The sequence below is a fragment of the Eumetopias jubatus genome, unplaced genomic scaffold (genome assembly GCF_037043125.1).
Source record: "Eumetopias jubatus isolate StellerSeaLion01/CBP00866 unplaced genomic scaffold, mEumJub1_p1.0 scaffold_1, whole genome shotgun sequence".
Classification (NCBI taxonomy): domain Eukaryota; kingdom Metazoa; phylum Chordata; class Mammalia; order Carnivora; family Otariidae; genus Eumetopias; species Eumetopias jubatus.
In genome coordinates this window covers 81,751,458-81,774,379 of record NW_028274807.1, presented here as the reverse complement: position 1 = coordinate 81,774,379, position 22,922 = coordinate 81,751,458, and the positions used below count along the sequence as shown (strand labels likewise).

General features: G+C 38.1%; 1 protein-coding gene across 2 annotated transcripts in view; it reads right to left on the bottom strand.

Annotated features, from left to right (window-relative positions):
* Positions 1–22,922, bottom strand: part of PARL (presenilin associated rhomboid like) — a 53,928-nt gene that overhangs the window by 17,386 nt on the left and 13,620 nt on the right. Inside the window, exons 5-7 of one of the 2 annotated variants that reach the window (XM_028101076.1) lie at positions 6,430–6,525; positions 5,493–5,642; positions 3,517–3,587 (exon numbers count right to left, since the gene is read on the bottom strand). In XM_028101076.1, the coding sequence (XP_027956877.1) occupies positions 3,517–3,587; positions 5,493–5,642; positions 6,430–6,525 (317 nt within the window). The remainder of the gene's footprint in view (positions 1–3,516; positions 3,588–5,492; positions 5,643–6,429; positions 6,526–22,922) is intronic. The other variant, XM_028101077.1, reaches the window with a different exon arrangement.

Here is a 22,922-nt window from a genome sequence, read left to right as displayed (position 1 = left end):
GGGCGGGCACAAAGGAAGAGGATCTCAAGCAGACTCCCCGCTGAGCGCAGACCTGGTCGGGGCTTGATCCCATCCCATGAGATCATGACCTGAGCGAAAACAAGAGTCAGCTGTCCAACCGACTGAGCCACTCAGGTGCCCTGTCTGACAAGCATTTTTAAACAGCAATTATAAAAATGCTTTAATGAGCGATTACAAACATGCTTGAAATGAGTGAAAAACAGCACAGAAATAGAAAAGCTGAAAGAAACAGAAGACACCATGAACAATGTAAACTTTAGAACAGAAAAATATAGTACCCTAAATAAAAACACTCAATAAATGGGCCAAGCCAGAATGGAAAGGACAAAGAAAATAATTAGTGAACTTGAAACAGAACAGTAATTACCCAGTCTGGACAACAGAAAGACAAGACCAAAAAAAATTAACCAAATTTCAGGGACCCATGAGATTATAAGTGATCTAATATCATGTCATCAGAGTTCCAGAAGAGGGAGGAAGAGTGAGGCTGAAAAAGTATGTGAAATAGTAATGGCTGAAAATTTCCCAAAAGACATAAACTCTAGATTCAAGAAGCTAAGCAAACCCCAAACAAGATCAACACAAAGATATCCATGACAAGACAGGGTCAAACTTGTGAAAACTCAAGACAAAGAAAAAACTCTTCAAAGAGATCAGCAACAACTTACCTATAGGCAAAAAGCTATTTGAACAACAAAGGATTTCTCTTCAGAGACTATGGAGGCCAAAAAGAAGTGGCACAATATTTTTCGTGTGCCAAAAGAAATGTCAGCCTGCAATTTTTTATCCAGTGAAAATATCCTTCAGAAATGAAGGGGCAGACATTCTCAAAGAAAAACCTAAGAGAATTTATCACTAGCAGATCTACCTAAAAGAATGGCTAAAGGAAATTCCTTCAATAAAAAGAAAATGATAGATGGAAGAAATCTTGAAGCATCAGGGCAGAAGAACAATGGAAAAAGTAAAAATTATGCATAAATACAATAGTTTTCTCCTCCCTTGGAATTTTCTAAATGATGCTTAGTGGTTGAGCACATATAACAACAACAGTGGCCGATATTCTAAATGTACGCAGAGGAAATATTTAAGGCAATTATAATTTGAGGAAGATACAGGGATGAAAATGGAGGTACGGTTCACTTCACTCAACCACCACCAGTACACTGTGATAAGTGATGTATGTGTATGTATGTATGCATATATATGTATATATATATATTGCAATACCTAGAGCAGCCACTAAGAAAGTTATACAAAGAGATACACTCCAAACACTATAAATAAATCAAAATGGAATTCCAAATGAATCTGTTCTAGTGACCATTTTATTTTACTTGCAACCCTGTAGGAAGAGACTAAAGATACTTTCCTAATTTAGCAGAGAATTCACTTTATATACAAATTAAATCAGTGATAACTTACTGTAACTTCATTGATTAAAGTATCATAATGTTGGTGAGCAAATTTATCCTGTGATAAGCTACATCAAGTGAAAAAAACTCCTCCAACATTTTAACAAATGCTTTTTCCTACAACAAACATTTTATTGATCTTTGCCATCTCAAGATTAAGGGTCACATTTCACAGACAATAAACTTTTGAAAACCACACTAGTGAAAAGCTTCCTACCAATAACTACTAAAAAACAATTTTTAAGTGAGATTCAAAACACACAGAGCTCTAGCTAAACAAAACCCTTACCAAAATCCAGTCAGTATTCTTGCTCCCTAGTGCCATATTGTTAATTGACAAAACAAAACTTTGTCAATAGTATTTTTTTTCTAGCTTTCTCATTAAAAATGCCATTATTCCTGGCGATTTTGTTTTCTTTAATTACTGGGGACAATAATTTTATCCTGACATGGCTCTACAGAATTTTGATGACTGAACAGGAACTCCACAATTCTTAGTACATGCTCCTTATTATGCTAAGCATTCTAAACACACCTGCACTGAGGATCCAAAAGAGAGGTGTTATCCCCATTTTATATAGAGAAGCTGAAGTTCAAAGAGGTTCAGTAATATATGTTCTAGAAATCACAAGTGACAGAGCTGGAATTCAAACCAGTCTAATTCCAAATATCATGTGCCACACTCAGTTTCTTATCTGTAAAATGAGAATAACACTTGTCTGAAGGCACATCAAAATGCCCTCCCAGGGGTACCTGGGTGGCTGAGTTAGTTAGGCACCCAACTCTTGATTTCAGCTCAGGTCATGATCTTGGTTGGGGTTGTGGGATCAAGCCCCATGTCCGGCTTTGCACTCACTGCAAAGTCTGCTTGAGGATTCTCCCTCTCCCTCTGCCCCTCCCCACACTCTCGCCCTTTCTCTTTTTCCAAAGTAAATAAATGAATCTTAAAAATAAAAAAAAGCCCTCCAAGATCCCCTCAGTTAATGAGAAATGTCTCCTCACTCTTAGGACACTCAAACTCCTCTAGAGATCACTCAGCCCTTTTGGTGTGTATTATGTATGTGTATAATGTTTTTTCCCCAACTAAAGTCAGAGTCCATTTATGATTCACCCCAGTGGTCTTCACTGCCTTCACATAACAGATGCTTACTTGGTGAATGAGGTAAAGGACAGGATTTGAAATATGTAAATTATACCAGCACCAAATTTTATATATAAAACATTCCATGAAGGGAAAAAGGGGTGCTTAAGAAATCAAGTAGGTGATAGGAGAAGATATAGGTCTCACTAAGAAATTAAGTACACACAAATCTGAGGAACACACACATTATGGGATGATTACCTAAGAATTCTTTTTCTAAAAATGAACCTTCAAGAAGTTTCTTTAAATAGGAAATCCCCTATTTGAATGCATTTAAGTGATTTGCACTTAAATATGTACAAAATGAATGTGTAGTCTTTAGAAGAATGTTATGCAAAGATTTCTATGTGCCTAGAAATCTGCCATTAAACTCAAAAAACACATTTGCATTTTTGTTTTTTTGTATTCTTGTTTTTAAGCATCCAGAACGCCTAAAGACAGGAATTGTGATCATCTTGCTCACTGGCTGCATCCCCAGTCTCTAGGACAGTGCCTACTAGTCTAATCTGCATAGCAGACACTCAAATAGTGACTTCAACAGAAGGATATAGTCCCAGAATCAAATCTGTAATTATTTTCAATTTTCCAATGCTAGATTAGGCTCTCTGGTTTTGGGGATTGGACACCCAACTGTTCTGACTACTCTTCTTGATTTGTACTTTTCGAGTAAGTATATATAAATGACCAACAGTTAAAAGCTATAGCCTGAAGTTTACAAGGCTCTACAAAGGTATGAATTCTAAATTAGATACAGATTAGTTAGTATTGTTTCAAATGTTAATTTCCTGGCTTTGATAATTGTACTGTGGTTCTGTACTTAACAGTAGGGTAAAGGCTATATAGAAGTCATTGTAATAATTATGCAACTTTTCTGTAAGCCTAAAATTATGTCAAAATGAAGTTAAAAACTAAATTAAGAAAATTTACATTAGAAATACTTACTGCACCAAGTGATGGTCCATATCTTCCTGTGGCAACTTTACATACATAACTGACAAAATTGGAAATAACACCTGGGAAATAAGTCACATTTTGATAATTTTAGTAAAGTATAAAAATGGTTTCCATTTCTGATCTCCACCCCACAGAGGCTAACAGTGTTGGATTTCTACCTGGGTCAGTACAAGGTGCAGGCATGAATACCTACACAATCACTTCAGATATTTGTAAGAAAAAGTTTGACCAACTGTACAACTTACTGAATGACATAAGGTCATTCACTTTACTTCTCAGTTCTCATTTTTCTCATCTATAACATGAAAGAGACTAGTTCCAAACCCACCAACTCTCTGGGAATCCTCTGGGCTGCACTCCAAACACTAAAATCAGATTCTCTGGAGTGGGACCAGGGAATCTATATTTTACTCAGCTTGCCAAATGACTCTGCTACAGATCTAGACTAGATGATCTTTTACAAGTCCCTTTGGCTCCAATGTTATCTAAGCTGAATGTGGCTCATTTTTGAAAACAACTTCCTAGAGAGCAGGAATTAATGGCACCTGAAAAAGACCCGTTTGTACCTACAACAATACAACTAGTGCTTGGGGAAAGAACTATACACTTTTGTCACAGGCCAAAGATGTTGCTCAGTTTCTAGTTTTGAGGGACCAGATGCACGGATATTTAATTAAAACTGATTAAGCATCCATTCTGGGCCTTGTGGTAGATGCTTCTATTTAACCCTTTCTACAACCCCGTGTCATGAGAGATTAAGTATCATTATCCTCAGAGAGGTGTATAGTCTTTTCTGCAACATCACACAGCAGGTAGCAGAAATAGGATCTAATAAAACTAGGTCTTCTGACTTCAGGCTCTCAAGTGCTTTTTTTCCCCACACTACAGTATGATTCCCAGATACACTGTTTTTTATTTTATTTATTTTATTTTTTAAAGATATGTGAGAGAGAGTGCATGAGTGGGGGAGAGAGCATGGGGCGGCGGGGGGGGGGAGGCACAGAGTGGAGGGAGGGAAGCAAAGGGAGAGGGAGGGAAGGAGACTTCCTGCCACAGGGCTTGATCCCAGGACTCCAGAATCATGACCTAAGCTGAAGGCAGGCGCTTAACCAACTGAGCCACCCAGGTGCCCCAATATACTGTTTTTAAACAAAGGGATTTTAGGGGCTCCTGGCTGGCTCAGCCGGATGAGCATGTGACTCTTGATCTCAGGGTTGTGAGTTCAAGGTGTATATTGGGTATAGAGATTATTAAAAAAATAAACTAAATTTAAAAAAAAAAAGGGATTTCAGAAATGAATTTTTATGCTGTGTGGTTTTTAATTAAGTACATTCTGCAAACAGAGAGGTAAAATTTAACTGACCACTTGCCAGTTTAGTAGCATCTAGGAACTTGGAATCCACTACTACCATTTCCTAGTTGAAATAAGGAAATGATGTTATCTCCAGGACGGACTGGAGTGGTTCCAGACTAAGATATATGCTTGCAGCAAATATAGAATATAAACTCATTCTTGACAATCTTATTACAAAGTTCTGATCTAAAGCTTTCTGGAAACTGAACACACTGTGGTAAATGAGCTTAAGGTTATTTAACAAAGATCCAGATGATTGAGACAGCCAGGAAGTCTGGGAAGCACCTATTTATAAAATGGTGGACCTGAGCTAAAGAAACCAAAGCCTAATGAGATAAAAATGACATTCTTAAATTCTACACTAAACCTTAACTCCTGTCTATCTTGATTTAAAACTAAACATACTAAATAATCTAAGAAGAAACCAGCAAAATGAGCAGCAGAAAAGATAACCCCATCGGTCTGTGGTATCCTTCTCTATAGACAGTTTGTACAATTCTCTATATACAATCTTCATGTGTAGAATATGGCTATAACCATTCCCTTCCTTCCTTCTCCAGGTAGGGAAAGTGCTTATACTCTGAAAGATCCCCAGATAAAAACTTATTACCTGCAGATAAGTAAACTGCCATGAACTGCTCCTGACCCAGAATGTTCACTATGCTGGAGGAGAAGCTCCACAAAACATACATATTTGCAGCCATGTGAAACAAGGAGAAATGACTGAATGTTGACAGCAACATTGGAGAACAAAGGACCTCTACAAGAGAAAGAAAAACAGTCTGGTAATCATAGGACACACAGCCATGATCTAAAAATGATCTGTTTTAGATTTTTTAGATTTTTTTCACTACTATTACAAAAAACTCAAAATAGGAAACAAAAATAGAGCAAATTAAAAAGTTTAAATAAGGGGTGCCTGGGTGGCTCAGATGGTTAAGCATCTGCCTTCGGCTCGGGTCATGATCCCAGGGTCCTAGGATCGAGCCCCATGTCTGGCTCCTGGCTCAGCGGGGAGCCTGCTTCTCCCTCTGCCTCTCCCCCTGCTCGTGCTATCTCTGTGTCTCGAATGAATAAAAAAAAAATCTTTATAAAAAAATAGAAATAAGTTTAAATAAGATGGTTTACCATAGTATTTTTCAAGGTGGTAAAAAATTATCTTAAATTTCTTCTACTTAGTAAGCAACCAATAAAAATTCTCAGTTCAATGAAAGCAACTTGTCCTTATGGCAAAAGTTACTTAGAAAAAAGAATTAGTAAATTATTTCAATTACAGATATGAAGTTGTATATAACAGGATCCTCCAAGAGTAAACTTGTAGTGATCCTGGGTCAACATATCTACTATGTGCAAGGCACATTTTAAGTACCTGGGACATAAGACTAAGAGAGATGAGGTCCCTTTCCTCAAGGAGCTTACAGTCTATCTTCTGGATTTTGCTTATAATTGTTGACAAGTAACTCATCCTTTTTATAGCATTTCAATAACATAAAGCGTATTTCTTTCATATTACCTCTACCTCAAAATAAAGTCATAAGTAGACTTACTTGAGGCTGGGTTAGATGTGAAATATCTGATCATTGTCCGCTGTAGAGAAGGTACTCTCCATAAACAGAATACAAAAACATTTGCCGCTATGATACCTACAAAATAAAGATATATAATTTAGGGAGATTAAAAATAGTAAAGAAAGTCTGATTGAAAGTCCACCTGAATAAGATTTTCTACCACAATTATTTACGAGTATTATATACTGGGGTGGGGGGTGAGGGAGGGCAAGTTAAGGAAAGTAAGTGAAATCAATGTTTTTAAGTATCAAACTAGGGACGCCTGGGTGGCTCAGTTGGTTAAGCATCTGCCTTCGGCTTAGGTCATGATCCTGGAGTCCCGGGATTGAGTCCGGTGTCAGGCTCCCTGCTCAGTGGGTAGTCTGCTTCTCCCTCTGACCCTCTCCCATCTCATGCTCTCTCTCTCATTCTCTCAAATAAATAAAAATCTTTAAAAGAAAATAAGTATCAAACTATATGCACTGGTAGTACGTCAGAAAAATTCCTGGGAAACTGCAAATGCTCTAGAAGCACTTCCTTCACTCAGATCCATATTTTACTTCTACAGAACAATTTACTCTCCTCAATAAATAATCAGATCCATACTTATTGTTTGAAAATGGTCAAGCCAGAAACAAGTAATGTACAGAATTGGGTTCTTTGGCCAAGACCAGAAAAGCTGTATTATATAACATGCTTTTTTTTCCACAGGGAATAATATAGTTCTTAAACTTATGGAAACATCTACGTATCATCTGGGTAAATGAAGATACACTTGTCTTGAGAAAAACACTTGTTAGGTAAGAATTCAGGAATAATCTGGAGAATTTTCCAACTGCTTGTGAAACTGTTTTCATGTGGGAATTGGGTGACTTTCATTTTTCTGCAAGAACTGATGTTGCTAAACTACCACTAAATTGAGGTTTATTATTTAATGATAGAATTAACTATTCAGTCACATTTTCATGAAAAATTAAGTTTTTCTTAAAAACTACAAACTTTAAAAACACATTAATTTTAAGGTACCACGACTCCTTGCCCATGTAGTAGGCACTCATCTACTTGAATTAAAGGAATTTAAACATTCATTCCTCCAGTTTCTTTCAGCAATAGGCAATTAGCCCTTTCAGCTTCTTCAATGACAGTAAGCATAATTCCAGCAACACTCTGGTAAGAGGATTTATTTTAGAAGATATTGATTGTATAATCCCCATCGGCTGCTACATCTTGGAGTTACCTTTGGCTTCTGTATTTGCTCACTCTGTAAGGCTCTCAGCTATATTTTGGCATTACTAGTCTCTCCAGTGTTTGCTCTCCCATTTGAGCATCAGGCAAGAAAGGAAGCTACCTACCATTTTTCAGAGATTCTAAGACATTTTCTCCATTTTAATATCTGTAATCAGGATGCATCTTACAACTGGTGGTGTGTCAGAACACTTTCAAAGATGGTGAGGAGGACAGTATTCTTTAAAGGATGGGGAAAAGAGGTCACAAGCAAGGCAAGTAAGAGTACCATGTATACCTCCCAATGAGGTGCCTGAAACCCTGGGCAAGGAGAGTGGGCAAAGGAAGGGTGGAACTTCCTCAGATGGAGGAACGGACCTCAGAGGCTTATCCTAAGGAAGTGAGCAGTGATTAGTGTTGCTCGGGGTTTCTTAGTTTCTTTTTAGAAGAGTTACACATCTTTATTACCCAGAGAATTCTGAGGTCTAGAGGTTGCTGGACATAGTGATTGGTATCTTGGCATAAAGAAGACCCAAGAATGGTCTGGCCCCAGGCTTCCATGATCACAAAGATAATCAAGGCTATACAGTTCGCTCCAAGTGCGGTACAACGCAAGGAAAGCAAGATGGGGCCCCTGATCCTGCCTGCTAGGCTGGAAAATGGCAACAACCACGCTGTGGGTTCCGCAGGCTACTTTCTGAAACTAGCGACATACAGCACACACTTCTGGAAACTGCAAGCACCACAGTACTGCACAGAAGTAGAGAGTGTCTCTGGCTGAAGAGATTACAACTAGGGAAAAGACTTGAAAAAGGGAAAGATAACCAAAGATATCAAGGTTAACAGTGACCAAAGAGTTAACATCGCCAAGTTTTCAACCAAAATATAAGAGGCCTTTTTTGGTGAATCATGTCAGAATATTGGCACTGGAACACATTGTAGTTAAACCCCTCACTTCAGAGACCTGTGATCTATGGTTAAGTCAGTGAACAACTGAACATACATACCCAAATTATACACACAAATCACTGTAATACACTCACAAATTAAAAAGAAATTACAAAAGTAAAATGCAGTTATTTTCCTCCATGCATATCCCATTTTGAAGGTCAATTATAGATGAGAAAACTGAGATACAAATTTTCAGAGCCAAATTCAGTGGCCAAGCCAGAATTCCTAATCTAGGGCTCTTTCTACTATACACAAAGACATGGATAGCCAACAGGATTACTTTTGACGTTGGTCACTCTAAGGCTTCAGACCAGACAAAGGCCTCCTTATCTAGGAAACAGCACGGTTGGTCCCCAGAAGCCAGTGAACAGGAGAGGATATGTGGTAATCCTGGGCTGGAAGCAGCACTGCATATTGTCTAACAGTATGGGTAAAGGAGCCCAGCAGAACTGTGTCCTACACTACAACCCAGGCAAGAAGCCTAACCCCTCAGCCTCAGTTTCCTCTTCTGTAAAATAGGGGTAATAAAACCTCCCTTTAAGAGCCGAGTGCTGATTAAATGAGAAAGCACAATTAAATGCAGCAGTCACACAGTGAAAATCTAAAAATGAAAAATAAAGTAGGGAATGGCCTTTTCTGGTCTGTATCCTAGGTATGCCACTTAGTAGCTTTGTGGTCTGCAGCATTTCATCCCCTTCACTTTAGTTATTTCGTTTGTAAAATGAAGATGTCCATATCTTATAAAAGTTGTAGTGAGGCTTAAACAAAATACTACATGCACCTAGTATGCAGAAACTCAAATCATGGTTCCCTCCTCCTCCTCTTCCTTTCAGAGGTAGAACTGCTTAAGATCTTTGCTTGTTTCTCCACTTAGAAGTGTCACCTTCTCCTGACTCAGTAAACTCTTGGACAAGCTTGACACTGCTGATCTGGGAAGTTTGCTGTTGCCTCAACACCTACCTTTACCAAAAGGGATGCAATGGATTACATTAGTGAGAATAATGAAGTAAGGACCTTGAAAAATTCTCTCCTTCACAAAGCAATGAAAAAATTGGCCGAAACTGTCAGAATCAACTTTTTCAGAACTCTGGAAACTAGTTAAAAGCTTGCAGCAACTCAGCATTTAAGAAAAATGGTGAATTCAATAGGAACAGCAAATTTTGGGCATTTTAACTTGCCCTGGTCCCATCCCTCACTTTCTAGCTACAAGTTGAAGCTAAAAGCTATGAAAACAATCCATAATTCCCATGCAGCCTCACAACCACGAGATGTAGCACAGGGAGCTGGAACTCTTTCAAAGCCTCAGTTATCATCTGACCTATCTGATAATAGTTCCCTGCAAGACCCCATTTGTAAGGCTGTCTATATTTGACCTGACTGGAACCTCAAGTGCAAAATTCCTTTTCCCAGGGGATATTTGTCAAAATTACAGGCAGGTGTTTTAAGTTCATGGCTGACTAAGGTGGTGGATAATATTTGGAGTAAACAAGAGACCAAAAATCTTAAAAGCTGAGGAATGAGATGTCCACAGGAGCTTATAAAACCTCAATATATTGCTGGGATCTTGTACACCATAAGCATAACAAGAAAAAATAGACTTTAAGACAATATTTGTTACGAGACACAAAGAAGGACATTATATAATGATAAAAGATATAACATGTTGATATATCAATACAGCTATTATAAATATACATGCTCCTAACAATAGAATCCCAAAATATATAAAGCAAAAATTGAACTAAAGGGAGAAATAAACAGTTCAACAATAACTGGAGACTTCAATACCTTATTTGCAATAACAGAGTAAACGATCAGCAAGGAAACAAGACTTGAACAACACTATAAACCAACTAGGCCAACAGACATCTATAAGGCACTCAACAGGGGCGCCTGCATGGCTCAGTCGCTTAAGCGTCTGACTCTTGATCTCAGCTCAGGTCTTGATCTGAGGATGGTAAGTTCAAGCCCCGTGTTGGACTCCACACTGGGCGAGAAGCCTACTTAAAAAACAAAAAAAACCCAAAACACTCAACGACAATACATTCTTGGGACACCCGGCTGGCTCAGTCAGTAGAGCGTGTGACTCTTGATCTTGGGTTTGTGGGTTTGAGCACCACGCTGGGTGTGGAGATTACTCAAAAATCAAATCTTAAGTGGCACCTTTGTGGCTCAGCTGGTTAAGCATCTGCCTTCAGCTCAGGTCATGATTTCTGGGTCCTGGGATAAAGCCCTGTGTTGGGCGGGGAGTCTACCTCTCCCCCAACTTGTACTTCCCCCCTCTCTCTCAAGTGAATAAATAAAATCTTTTAAAAAAGCAAAATCTTAAGAAAAACCACAAATAATATATTCTTTTCAAGCACACATGCAACATTATCCAGGATAGACCATATGTTCAGCCACAAAGCAAATCTCAAAAAATTTTAAAACACTGAAATTATACAAAGTATGTTCTCTGACCACAACAGAATGAAATTACAAATCAGTAATACATTGGGAGAAGTCATAAATTTGTGGAAATTAACACACTCCTAAATAACCAGTAGGCCAAATAAGAAATCAAGAGGGAAATTAGAAAGTACTTTGAAATGAATGAAAACAAAAATATAACTGAATTATGTTCCACTAAGATTCATATATTTAAGCCCTAATGTGATGGTTTTGGGGGATGGAGTCTTTGGGAGGTAATTAGATTCAGATGAGGTCATAAGGGTGGGGTTCCCATGATGGGGTCAGTTTCCATATGAGAGAGATACCAAAGAGCTTGCTCTTGCTCTCTCCCCCTGCCATATGACACAGCAAGAAGGTGGCAGAAGAGAGAAGAGAGTTCTCACCAGAATCCAACCATGATGGCACCTTGATCTTGGACTTCTACCCTCCCAAATTTTGAGAAAATAATTTTCTGTTGTTTAAGCCACCCAGACTATGGCATTTTGCTATGACAACCCAAGCTGCTAAAACAATACTAAAACTTACAGTACAGCAAAAGTAGTGCTGTGAATGCTGCATTAAAAAAGAATAAAGATTTCAAATCAATAATCTAACCTTCCACCTTAAGAAACTAGAAAAATTAAAAAAAGCAAACACAAAGCAAGCAAAAAGTTTGGATGAATGAAGGAATAGAAAAATTAAAAAAAAAAAAAATCAATGAAACCAAAAGTTGGTTATTTGAAATGACCAACAAAATTGACAAACCTTTAGGGAGCATGACAAAGAAAAAAAAACACCTCAAGTTACTAAAATCAGGAATGAAGGCAGAATGTTACTACCGAGCTTACGGAAATAAAAAGGATTATAAGAGAATACTATGAACAACTGTATACCAACAAAGGAGAACTTAGATGAAACTGACAAATTCCTAGAAAGACATAAACTACTGAAACTACTCAAGAAATAGAAAGTCTGAATAGGCCTATAAGAAATAGAGATTGAATTTATAATTAAAAGAAACTTCTCACAAAGAAAAGCCCAGGGCTAGAGGGCTTTGGTTTATTACTTCCTAGGGCTGCTATAATAAATTACCACACACTTGGTGACTTAAAACCACAGAAATGTATTCTCTTAAAGTTCTGGAGGCTTGAAGTCTGAAACCAAGTTGTTGCTAGGCCAGGCTTCTTTATGAAGCCTCTAGGGAAGACTCCTTCCTTCCTTCTTCCTAGCTTCTGGTGGCTCTTGGCTATTCTTGGCATTATTTAGCTTACTGATGCATCACTCCAATCTCTGCTTCCATCTCTTCAGCACATGACCTTTTTTTTTTTTTTAAAGATTTTTATTTATTTGAGAGAGACACAGAGAGAGGGAACACAAGCAGGCGGAGTGGGAGAGGGAGAAGCAGGCTTCCCGCAGAGCAGGGAGCCCAATGTGGGGCTCGATCCCAGGACCCTGGGACCATGACCTGAGCGAAATGCAGACACTTAACAGGCACCCCACATGAACTTTTCTGTATGTCTTGTCTTCTCTTGTTGTAAGGACACAAACAATTGGATTTAGGGCCCATCTTAATTTAGTACAATCTCACTGTAAACCACTTACATCTGCAAAGACCCTATTTCAAATAAAGTAACACTGAATTTCTGGGTGGACATGAATTTTACGGGGACACTATTCAATTTATTACAGCGGCAAATTCTAGCAAAGACAAATGAGAATTAACACCAATCCTTTTCAAATGCTTCCAAAAAAGAGAAGAGGAAAAAACATTTCCCAACACATTCTATGCTGCCAATATTACCTTAATATCAAAACCAAAGACATCACAAGAAAACTACCCATATCTTTTATGAACATGGATAGAAAAATTCCTAATACTAGCAAACCAAATCCAGCAGCATATAAAGGATTACAAACCATGACCAAGTACAATTTATCCCAAGATTGCAAAATTGATTCAACATGATAGTCAATGTAATAGTCCCTTATGAACACAGATGGAAAAACCTTCAGGAAACACTAACAAACCAAACCTAGCAGCACATAATAAGGATTATAAATAATAAACAAGTGGAATTTATCTCAAGAATGCAAAACTGGTTCAACATATAACCAATTTAATACTCCATATTAATAAACTGGGAAGACTCACTATTCCCAGTTTGAAAACTTACAACACAAAGATACGGTAATCAAGACAGTATGGCCTAAGAATAGACATACAGATCAACGGAACGGAACTGAGAGTCCAGAAGTACATCCATACATTTATGGTCAACTTTTTTTTTTACTGTGGTCCCAAGACAAAATCAATACAGAAAGAATGGTCTTCTCAACAAATGGTGCTGGGACAAGTGGATACCCATCCACAAAAGAATGAATTTGGATCCTACCTCAAACCAATTACAAACATTAACTCAAAATAAACCAAAGGCCTAAATGTAAGAGCTAAAACTACAAAACGCTCTGAAGAAAACACAGGTATAAATTCTTGTGATGCTGGATCAGGTCACTATTTTCTTGATGTGACGTTTTAATTAAAGCACAAAATAAAAAAATACATGAAATAGGGGCGCCTGGGTGGCTCAAATGGTTAAGCATCTGCCTTCAGCTCAGGTCATGATCTCAGGGTCCTGGGATCGAGCTCCGCGTCAGGCTCCCTGCTCAGCGGGGAGCCTGCTTCTCCCTCTCCCTCTACTGCTCCCTCTGCTTGTGCTGTCAAAATAAATAAATATAATCTTAAAAAAAAAAAATACATGAAATGGATTTCATCAACATTAAAAACATCTGTCATAGCATAAGGTATAGAGTTGTCGAATCACTATGTTGTACACCTAAAACTAGTGTAATATTGTGTCAACTTGATGAAAACTTAAAAACATTTGGGCTTCAAAGAATACTTTTAACAAAGTGATAAGACAACTCATAGAATAGGAAAAAATATTTGCAAATCATATACCTAATAAGGATCTAGGATCCAGAATATATAAAGAACTCTTACAACTCAATAAAAAGACAACTCAAAAAACAGGCAAAGGATTTAAACAGACATTTCTCCAAATAAGAATGAATGGACGGGGTGCCTGGGTGGCTCAGTCAGTTAGGTATCCAGACTCTTGATTTCGGCTCAGGTCATGATCTCAGGCTTGTGAAACTGAGCCCTGCATCAGGCTCCATGGAGCCTGCTTAAGATTCTCTCTCTCCCTCCAACCTCCCCTCCTGCTCTCTCAAAAAAAGAATGAATGGATGGACAATTGCACACAAAAAGATGTTTAGCATTACTAGTCACTAGGGAAATGCATGTCAAAACTTGACACACATTAGGATGGCTAAGAAAAAAAGGGGGGGGAATCAAAATTGGCATGAATATATGGGAGAAACAAACTCTTGCGCCTTGCTGGTAAGAATGTAAAATGGTAGAGCTACTCTAAAAAAAACAATTTGGCAGTTCCTCAAAAATTAAACATAGAATTCCTGTATGATCCAACAATTCCACCTCTAACTATATACCCCAAAGAACTGAAAGAAGGGACTCAGAGACTTGTACATGAATGTTTGTAGGAGCATAATTCATAATAGCCAAAGACTGAAACAATCCAAATACTGACAGATGGATGAACAAAATGTGGTGTAAACATACAATGTAAAGCGATTAAGCCTTAAAAAAAATAAAAAAACAAATTCTGATACATGCTACAATATGGATGAACCTTAAAAACAGTATGCTAAGCAAAAGAAGCCAGGCACAAAAAATGTATTTTATAATTCCACTTATATGAGATATAGGCAAATTCAGAGACAGAAATAGAATAGTGGTCACTAAGGGTTAAGGGGAAGGGGAAATGGGAAATGATTTAGTGGGTACAGTGTTTCTATTTGGGATGATGAAAAAATTCTGGAAATGGATGGTGGTGATGGCTGCACAACATCGTGAACGTACTTAATGCCACTGAATTCTACACTTAACAGCTAAAACGATAAATTTTATGTTTTGTGTATTTTACCACAATAAAATACAAAAAATATGCAGTCACTGATATATTAGAAAAAAAAAAGGCAATAAATGGAATCCTGGGGTGCTTGGGTGACTCGGTTGAGCATCTGCCTTCAGCTCAGGTCATGATCCCAGGGTCCTGGGATTGAGCGCCACATCGGGCTCCCTGCTCGGCGGGAGCCTGCTTCTCCCTCTCCTCCCCACTTCTGCTCTCTCTCACTATCCCCTGTCACTATCTGTCTCTCTCTCTCTCTCAAATAAATAAAATCTCTAAAAAACAAAAATGGAATCCTCATACAGTTCTTGAGGGAATGTAAAATGGTGCAACCACTTTGGAAAACAATTTGGCAATTCTTCAAAAAGAAAACATGGGGAAAAGGAGGTATCCACATGCAAAAGAATGAACTTGGATTCTTACACCATATATGAAAACTAACTAAAAATGGATTAAAGACCTAAATGTGAACACAAGAACTATAAAACTCTTAGAAGAAAACAGGGGAAAAGCCTCGTAACACTGAACTTGGCAACGATTTCTTCGATAGGACACCAAAAGCATGGCAACACAAGCAAAAATAGATAAATGGGACATCAAACCTAAAAAATTTTGTCCAGGGACACCTTGGTGGCTCAGCTGGTTGAGTGTCCAACTCTTAATTTTGGCTCAGGTCATGATCTCAGGGTATTGAGATTTGAGGCTCCTCGCTGAGCATGGAGCCTGCTTGGGATTCTCTCCCTCTGTGACTCTCCCCACCCCACCCCACTTTCTCTGGGAAAAAAATTAAACCAAAAACCAAAAAACCCCACGACAAACTTTTGTCCAAAGCACACAATCAACACAGTGAAAAGGCAATCTACAGAATGAGAGAAAATATCTGCAAATCATTTGTCTCATAAAGGGTTAATATCTAGACTATATTAAAAAAAACAACTCCTACAATCAAGAAAAAGTCAAATAACCTGATTAAAATAAGCAAAGGACTGGACTAGGGACTTATCCAAAGATGATAGTCAAATGGCCAACAAGCATATGAAGAGATGTGCAACATCACTAACCGTCACAGAAATGCAAATCAGAACCACAATGAGTCACCACACACCCATTAGGATAGCTACTATCAAAAAAAAAAAAAAGAAGGAAATAACAAGTGCTGCCAAGGATGTTGAGAAATTAGAACTTTGTGCACTGCTGGAAGGACTGTAAAATGTGCAACCACAGGGCACCTGGCTGACTCAGTCAGCAGAGCATGTGACTCTTGATGTCAGGGTTGTAAGTTCGAGCCCCAAGTTGGATATAGAGATTACTTAAAAATAAAATCTCTAGTACTATGGTGAGTGCTGTGAACCGTGCAAGACTGCAGAATCACAGATCTGTACCTCTGAAACAAATAATGCAATATATGTTAAGAAAAAAAAAAGAAGATAGCAGGAGGGGAAGAATGAAGGGGGGGGAATCGGAGGGGGAGATGAACCATGAGATACGATGGACTCTGAAAAAACAAACTGAGGGTTCTAGAGGGGAGGGGGTGGGGGGATGGGTTAGCCTGGTGATGGGTATTAAAGAGGGCACATTCTGCATGGAGTACTGGGTGTTATGCACAAACAATGAATCATGGAACACTACATCAAAAACTAATGATGTAATGTATGGTGATTAACATAACAATAAAAAATTAAAATCAAATCTGTAAAAATAAAATGGTACAACCACTGTGGAAAACAGTATGGAAATTCCTCAAAAAATTAAAAATAATTTTAATCCAGCAATCTCACTTCTGGTTTATATCCAAAAGAACTGAAAGCAGGATCTCAGAGATATTTGCACATCCACATTCATAGCAGCACTATTCACAACAGCCAAGAGGTAGAAGCAACTCAAATGTGTCTATCAATGAATGAATGTATGAACAAATGTGGTATATACACACAAAGGAATAAATTATTTAGCCTTAAAAAGGAAATCTTATCACATGCTACAACATGGATGAACCTTGGGGACATTATGCTAAGTGAAATAAGCCAGTCAAAAAAGATAAGTGCTGTCTGATTCCACTTAAATGAAGTATATAGTCAAATTTACAGAAACAAAGTGGCATGGTGGTTACTAGGGGCTGAGGGAGAGTGGAAAAGTCAAAATTGTGCATAGTTTCAGTTTTACAAGACAAAAGAGAATTCTATAGATGTTTCATAACAATGTAAACATACTTAACACTACTGAACTGTAAACTTAAAAATGGCTAACATGGTACATTTTATGTTTTTACCACAATTTTAAAAAGTTAAACAAGAGTACCATATGACCCAACGTTTCCACTTGAGGTATATATTAGCAAAAGAAATGAAAACGTGACTACATGAAAATGTATACAAAAAAGTCCACTGCATTATAATAGCCAAAAAATGGAAGTGACTCAAATGTCCATCAACAGATGAGTGAACAAAATGTGATATATCCATATAATGGAATATTATTTGACCATAAAAAATGAAATACTGATACATGCCACAACATAGGTGAACCCTGAAAACATGACACTAAGGCCACATAGATGATTCCATTTATATGAAATGTCCAGAACAAGCAAATCCATAAAGAAAGAAAATAGATAACAGGCTGCTGAGGGCTGAGGGGAGAAGGGGAATGGGGAGTGACTGTTAACAGGTATGGAGTTTCTTTCTGGGATAAAGAAAATGTTCTAGGATTAGATGAGGATAGTTGCCCAACCCTGTGAATACAACAAAAACCACTGAACTGCATACTTTTAAATGGCAAATTTTAAGATATGTGAATATCTTGATTAAAAGAAATATACACCAATTTAGGAATCACTGCTTGGTTCAGTAATCTCAGTCCATTTTCCTCCTTAGCCCAAGGAAGGTAGTACAACCACTTTTTCTCTTCTTCTGAAAAGGACCCACTATCCCACCTGGAGTCCAGTAGCTAAGTACAGGATCCCCTCTGCTTATGCAGTGGGTCAGCTCATACCTCCACAGCTTCTCTACCTGAAGGAAACTAGACCTGGCCAGTCCAGAACCTGACCAGTATATACATCCATGACAACCAAAGAACTGAGCTCAAGTGGTCCCTACCTCAGGTTCCCTGGGAACCAGAACTATAGGCACAGGGATCATCCTCATACAGGGTTGGCCTTATACAGTGACTACAATTTCTCTTCCTGGGCAGTATCAACAAAACTAGTTAAGGACTGGTCCCACAGCTTCCTGGAATTAAGAGGAAATCCAGAGAGACCACCCACCTTAAATCCTCCAACTGGGATGCAGATAGTTAGAAACTGGTAAGGGTAGATGGAAAGAATGGGGCATATTCACAGTAGACAAAAACCTTTACAAATAAGTTTATAACCTTCCCTGTAGATGAGAATATGTAACCTCCCCTGTGAGCTTTTAGAAAATAAGTTACTTAAATGACTTAAAGGATGTTTAAATTGGTATGCAACTTATTTTAAGACAACCTGACAACATATAAAATTTTAAATGTACATACTCTTTGACCCAGCAAGTCTATTTCCAGTAACTCATGCTAAAAATATGCTTGCAAAAGGGTGCAAATATCTCTATGTAAGGATATTCACTGCAGTATTTATAGAAGACTATAACCAACCTAAATATCTATTAAGAGAAGACTTGCTACATAGTATTCATTGGCATGAACTATTACAATACTATCAAAAAGAATATCCTGAGCCCAGGGTGCTGGTAATTTCTATTTCTTGATCTGGGTGCTAATTACATGGATGTGCTCAGTTTGTGAAAAATGTATATCTGACATGTAACAGACCTACTTGTATTGATACAATGTCCTCTAAAATATTAACAGAATTAAAAAAAAACCAAGGTGCAAAGAAGTATAAATGCCTATAATATAAACACTTTGGAAGAACACACAAGTGTAACTAAAAAGGCAGTGGTTATTATGGAGACAGAAACTGCAGAACTGGAAGTTACAGAGATTTTTCACTTTACATATTCTTTAACACTATTTTAACCTGTTACAATGCACATTTATTCATTTTACAATGACAAAGACTAACCTAAGTAGACAAAAAGGGCTCCCTTTCATCCCTGAGTGCCAGCCTGCTGTCTTGGAACAAGTCACTACAATTTGGGCTGTCAATAAACACCCAGATACCTTCGGTGGGAGCAGGCAGTGTGGTTCACCAGAAAGGTAATTTAGTGGTGATCTGCTATAATAGAAAGTGAAAGGATATAATAAAAAGTATATTATTTAAATTAAGAACTGAGCTTGGGGAAAAAAAAAAGTTTGTTCCCCATCTCCACTCTTTCTAGCTGTGTGAGCTCAGACAAGTTATTTAACCTCTCTGAGCCTCAGTTACCCCATCTGAACAATCAGAATACCACTAGCAGGGCTCTTACAATTAAGATTGATAATAAGGATAATAGTATGTGTGTAAAGGACCTACCCTAGCATTTGAAGCCTAACTGGCACTCAAACATTAGTTTTGTTTTTCTTTACCCAGAAATAACTTGTCTGAAAACTGAGAAGCCAAGAATTTCAAGAAAAACAGCAACAAATTAAAAGGTCAAGATTAGCTAAATCCAGTGTGCAATGCCTCACCAGAAACTTCAGGAACAGGAAAGCAGACCTTAGTCTAGGAGGTATAGCTCAAAATCTTTGAAAGGTATAAGGGGAAAGAAAATTGGAACTAGGGGCACCTGGCAGACTCAGTTGGTAGAGCATGCAACTCTTGATGTCGGGGTCGTGAGTTCAAGCCCCACTTTGAGTGTAGAGACTACTTAAGAATAAAATCTTAAAAAATAAACTTTAGAGGTTGGAGCAAAAGGGGTAAGGCCCTAGGGTGTTGTGGTGACTAACTTTGGAGCTGACAACAGATATGGACTAGTAGAAAAATGGGGCAATGTTCTCTTGAGATTTCTCTTCCCATGCTCCTACTTCCTATCCCCTCCTTCAGATGCAGTATTTTAGCAGGTTCCTCTCTCAGCTTTACCTGAATCCCAAAATAGTCAAGTCAGCATTCTGCTGAGCTGACAAAAAAACCTGGCAGGTATCTCACAGGCATACCTGAAAGCTATAAAGGTAGGGGAAATGCTCTCCCCTTGGAGGTTGCCTAGGACCTCCAGTGCAGGCTTAAAATCCTTGCAGATCAAGGCAACAGAACAGGAGACTAGCTGAAGTATGAAAGCATCAGGCACAAGTCTAACTTGAAGAATGCTACCAGATGCTCCCACAAATACCAAGTGAACATATAATTTTATTTATATAAATATAAATAAAATAAATATAAAACATTTATTATTTATGAAATAATAACATTTTTTCAAAGCAATGTGAAGTTTGGGGAGGTATTTCTGTGTAATAATTAAGATTAATACCAGGGGAAAAAAAATCCCCAAACCAACCAAAAAGAAAAAAAAAAAAAAGGATCAAGGCCAGTTCTCTAGTACCTTTGAAAAAGTGATTCCCAGGGACAGCATCTCCTCAGCCTTTAGCAGCACTCAGATAACCTCATAATAAGTATTTAGCATGACTGTTCATGTTTCCATGGTTCAAAGCACTTTACACTCAAGCTGCTAGTTAGATCAAAACATCTGTCCCTACGTGCCAAATAACTGATTTGACTAAGAGAAAAGCAAAAGGCTAGCGGAAAGAATTTGGATTTTCAGTGGTCTCCAAATACCAACTTCTATGAATAAGCTATTTACCGGCATGAGAAATGTTTTAAATTCTGATCCCAGGTTTCTTCAATTATTTAATGGCATAAAATCTTTACCATCTTCAAAGAACACTAAGTATCAACTAATTATGAGATACTTTGAAAATATCAAAGGAAATCAAAACTTTGTTATCCTAAGGAAATAATGTTAATTTTGGTTACTTTCAGAAAACAAGCAAACAAACCAAACCCCCCCTGTTAATACCAATGAAAACAGATGTGCTATTATAAAGCTATCTTTGAAGGTATCATACTTATTAAGACCTTACTGACTAATCAATTCTACAGTACAGCAATATACCTTTGAAAAATCTCAATCCTTTGATTCAAGAGCCCATTCAATATTCATTCACTTAACAGATTTTAATCAAGTGCCTTTAGTGTGTGCAAGATACGTGCTAGTTGCTATAACAAAATGAAAACTCTCATTGTCCTCAAGGATGCTACATGTACAATTACATACGGCAGGTTATGTTATAAATTATTAAAAAGTGTTGGCCAGGGCGCCTGGGTGGCTCAGTTGGTTAAGCGACTGCCTTCGGCTCAGGTCATGATCCTGGAGTCCTGGGATCGAGTCCCACATCGGGCTCGCTGCTCAGCGGGGAATCTACTTCTTCCTCTGACCCCCTTCCCTCTCATGCTGTCTCTCAAATAAATAAAATCTTAAAAAAAAAAAAAAGTGTTGGACACCTGGATGGTTCAGTTGGTTAAGTGTCCAACTCTTGATTTCAGCTCAGGTCATGATCTTGGGGTCCTGGGATCAAGCCCCACGTGGAGGGAGGGGTCCACACTCATCGGGGAGTCTGCTTAAGGATTCTCTCCCTTTCCCTCTGCTCCTCCCTCCGCTCACGCATGCACACTCTCTAAAATAAAATTTTTTTTTAAGATTTTATTTATTTATTTGAGAGAGAGAGAGAGAGAAAGAGAGAGCACAAGCAGGGGGAGCGGGAGAGGGAGAAGCAGGCTCCCCACTGAGCAGGGAGCCAGATGCGGGCCTCCCAGGACCCAGGACCCTGGGATCATGACCTGAGCTGAAGGCAGATGTTTAACCAACTGAGCCACCCAGGTGCCCCTAAAATAAATAAAATTTTAAAAATAAAAAATAAATGATTAAAAAGTGCAAGGAGTTCAGAAAAATTAAAGCACTTCTGTTACTGACAAGACCCCCCGACCCACTGAACTCAGGAAACTCCCAGAAGCTTCTGCCTGTCACTTTCATCTTTTAGAAACTAATCTACTGCTGTAACAGGAAAAGAAACATTTGAGGAGGAAGACTGTGCAGATGAATCAGCAAGTGCCTGTTACCTCCGCTTCATTATAATATTAAAATTTATCCTTCTGAATATTCATCCCAAGCCCTGATAAAAGGAGCCTGCTTACCCCTGTTCAGGGAGTCATGGATTTGGAAATAATTCCCCATGGTCTCCTTTTTTGTACAAATAAAGATAATTGTGAGGCAACTCCACCTGGTGTAGTCTCTGTCTACAGTTCACCAAGGAACAGGTACTTTGGTCTGGTAACACTTCCTGCAGGAAGCAATGTCCAAACCATAAGCTTGAAGATCAGTTCAGGTTCCAACAAGGAGACAGAAAAAGTAAACCTTCCAGACAAAGGAAAGAGCCTGAAGGACTCTTAGACATCCTCTTAGGTAGGTAAAGAAAATTAAGAGTACCATTAAATCTAACCATATTTAAGAAAAAGCAGTATTTTGCTATTATGTCTCTAGAAGATTTTTTTTCCTATCTGCACAACTGTTAAACTTTCAAATCCATTTCCCCAAATTTCTCAAATAACTAAATCCATAAAATATTGTACAAGTGTTACCGTGAAAAGCCAGATTTATCTTTCCATAAAAATTTACAAAGAACAAAAATTAAATTATCATGGTTACATGCATGGCATGCTTACATTTATTTAATAAATGAAGACTTTAAAAACAGCATGGTGCAGGAAAGAGAAAATTAGCTTTAGAATGAGACAGACCTGGGTTCCGAAACTTAGCTCTACTACTTACTAGCAGTGTGACCTTTGCAAAGTTCCTTCTCTGAAAGCCAGTTTCCTTATTGGTAAAAAGGGAGATAACTACCCGGTAAGCAACCCTGTGAGGTAGGGAGAGAATGTGTATAAAGCATTCTGCATAAAGAAGGTACTTAATCAATGTCCCCTTTAATGTCTTTAAT